The sequence below is a fragment of the Phytophthora parasitica genome (genome assembly GCF_000247585.1).
Source record: "Phytophthora parasitica INRA-310 unplaced genomic scaffold supercont2.69, whole genome shotgun sequence".
NCBI lineage: Eukaryota > Oomycota > Peronosporomycetes > Peronosporales > Peronosporaceae > Phytophthora > Phytophthora nicotianae.
This window is the reverse complement of record NW_008649055.1, coordinates 198961-200759: the sequence shown is the minus strand read 5'-3', so window position 1 is coordinate 200759 and position 1799 is coordinate 198961. Positions and strand designations below refer to the sequence as shown.

General features: G+C 44.7%; 1 protein-coding gene across 1 annotated transcript; it reads left to right on the top strand.

The window, feature by feature from the left end:
• Positions 1–88: 88 nt before the first annotated feature.
• On the top strand, positions 89–1187 carry PPTG_17619 (hypothetical protein; the record flags this gene model as incomplete). Its single annotated transcript, XM_008915287.1, has 5 exons — positions 89–367; positions 435–512; positions 582–794; positions 864–1097; positions 1149–1187. The coding sequence occupies 5 exons, from the start codon at positions 89–91 to the stop codon at positions 1185–1187; spliced, it is 843 nt and encodes a 280-aa protein (XP_008913535.1).
• Between the last annotated feature and the right edge of the window lie 612 nt (positions 1188–1799).

The following is a 1799-nucleotide window of genomic DNA, read 5'->3' as shown; positions in this document are numbered from 1 at the left end:
ACAAGTCCACAATGTGGGATTCTACGCAGAAATTCCGAAGGGGAGCGTGCAGCTAGAAGAAGGAGCACCGGACCGTGTCACCGAACGGATGACACCAATCCTGAAGCGCAAAGGAGAGCATGAGCCATCAGCCCGCAAGGGCAAGGCGAGGGCATCGATGCAACGTGCTGAAGAAGAAAAGGATGAGAGCCCTGATTTAGGAGACGCAAGTGCTCCTCGCACCCGTGGAGCGATGGCGATTCGAATTGATGCTGATAAATATATGTTTCAGCTTGTCGAGGACCGAACAGTGGTTCAGGCGCTTACGGAATACGAGCCGATAAAGGAAAACATGTACCGCTGTAGGCCTCGCCGAGTACTTAACGAGGTAATTCGAATTTATGAGGAGTGTTCAAATTAGCGTGTTATATTGTGCGTTCGTTTGCGGGCACCAGGACGAGATCCCAATGTGTCATTGCTCAATTCAAACGGAAGGGATGACGACACGTGGGGATGACTGCGAGAACCGATCGGTGAGCGAACTGTTGCTACGTATGGTGCTTTTCTAAATGTCACCTATAATGATATGTTTGCTATTGTAGATGCAGATTGAATGTGTCGAAAATTGCTGTAGCAGCGGAATAGCTAGCACCAACCAACGCATGCAAGTAGGCGCCACACCAGTGCTGTCGGTGAAAAAGCTACCTGGCAAAGGGTTAGATCTCTTTCTGGATGAGAATGTTGCAACTGGCAGGTTCGTATGCCAGTACACTGGCGAAGTCATAAGTCGACTGGAGTATCGACGGAGAGCGCAAGTAAGAGTGGGTGGAATACGAGTGTCCGTGAATAACTAGTGAATGTAGACGTTAACTGCATGTATTTAGGAACTTATCGGGGCTAGGAATTACTACGGTATGCGAGTTGGAAGGAACGAGATCATTGATGCCAGACACCACGGAAGCCTTGCCCGATTTGTGAACCATAGCTTCAAACCCAACTGTACTGTCGAGAGGTGGGAGGTACAGGGTGAAACCTGTTGCGGTATTTTTGCCTTTACCGACATCAGTGTTGGCGAGGAGGTGACAATTAATTATTCGTCTGGATCTGGGACGACGGAGGTAAAACCAGCATACTGTTTGGATTTTTATGATATTTATCTCTTCTAACAGGGTTGTCCAGAAACGAATGCCGTGCGCATGCACTGCTGAAGGCTATCGTGGGTTTCTTCCAAAGTAGTAATGCTAAAAAGGGGAAACGAAAAAAAACAAGTTGTCGAATCGCGTTATTATATACTGTTCAAAGAACGAGAAACACAGCTAACTTTTAGTTTCTCGGATAATTCGTTGGATAATACTAATCGTTTTGGCTGGAGGTCGCTATATATATACTTGTAACTTGTAAAAAAGAAAAACTTTTTTTATCGGGAAATATTACAAAATAAATTATTTTATTTTCTTGGATAAATCTGGATAAGATACATGTTCCTAGGATACAATACGAGAACCAGGCTTGTTGAAGTTGACAATGGGTAAACATCTCTGTTGTTCCGTGAAAGAAGCAACTGACGACTGTTTGTTCTGCCCCATCGCTATACGTCTTCAGGGCACCTTCCAGGATAGAATCAACTGACAAATGTTTGTTCAGCCCATCCCTTGATACGTCTTCAGGGTACTTCCAAAAATTTAAAGGCCTATGAAATCTAACGAAAGATACTAGACGTAATTAAAGTGCACTAAAAGTGCTACAGTACTTCTGCCAATATAGTGCTTGGCAGTTGCGTTGAATCTCAACCTCAAAATGTCCATCTCCAGACCCTGAAC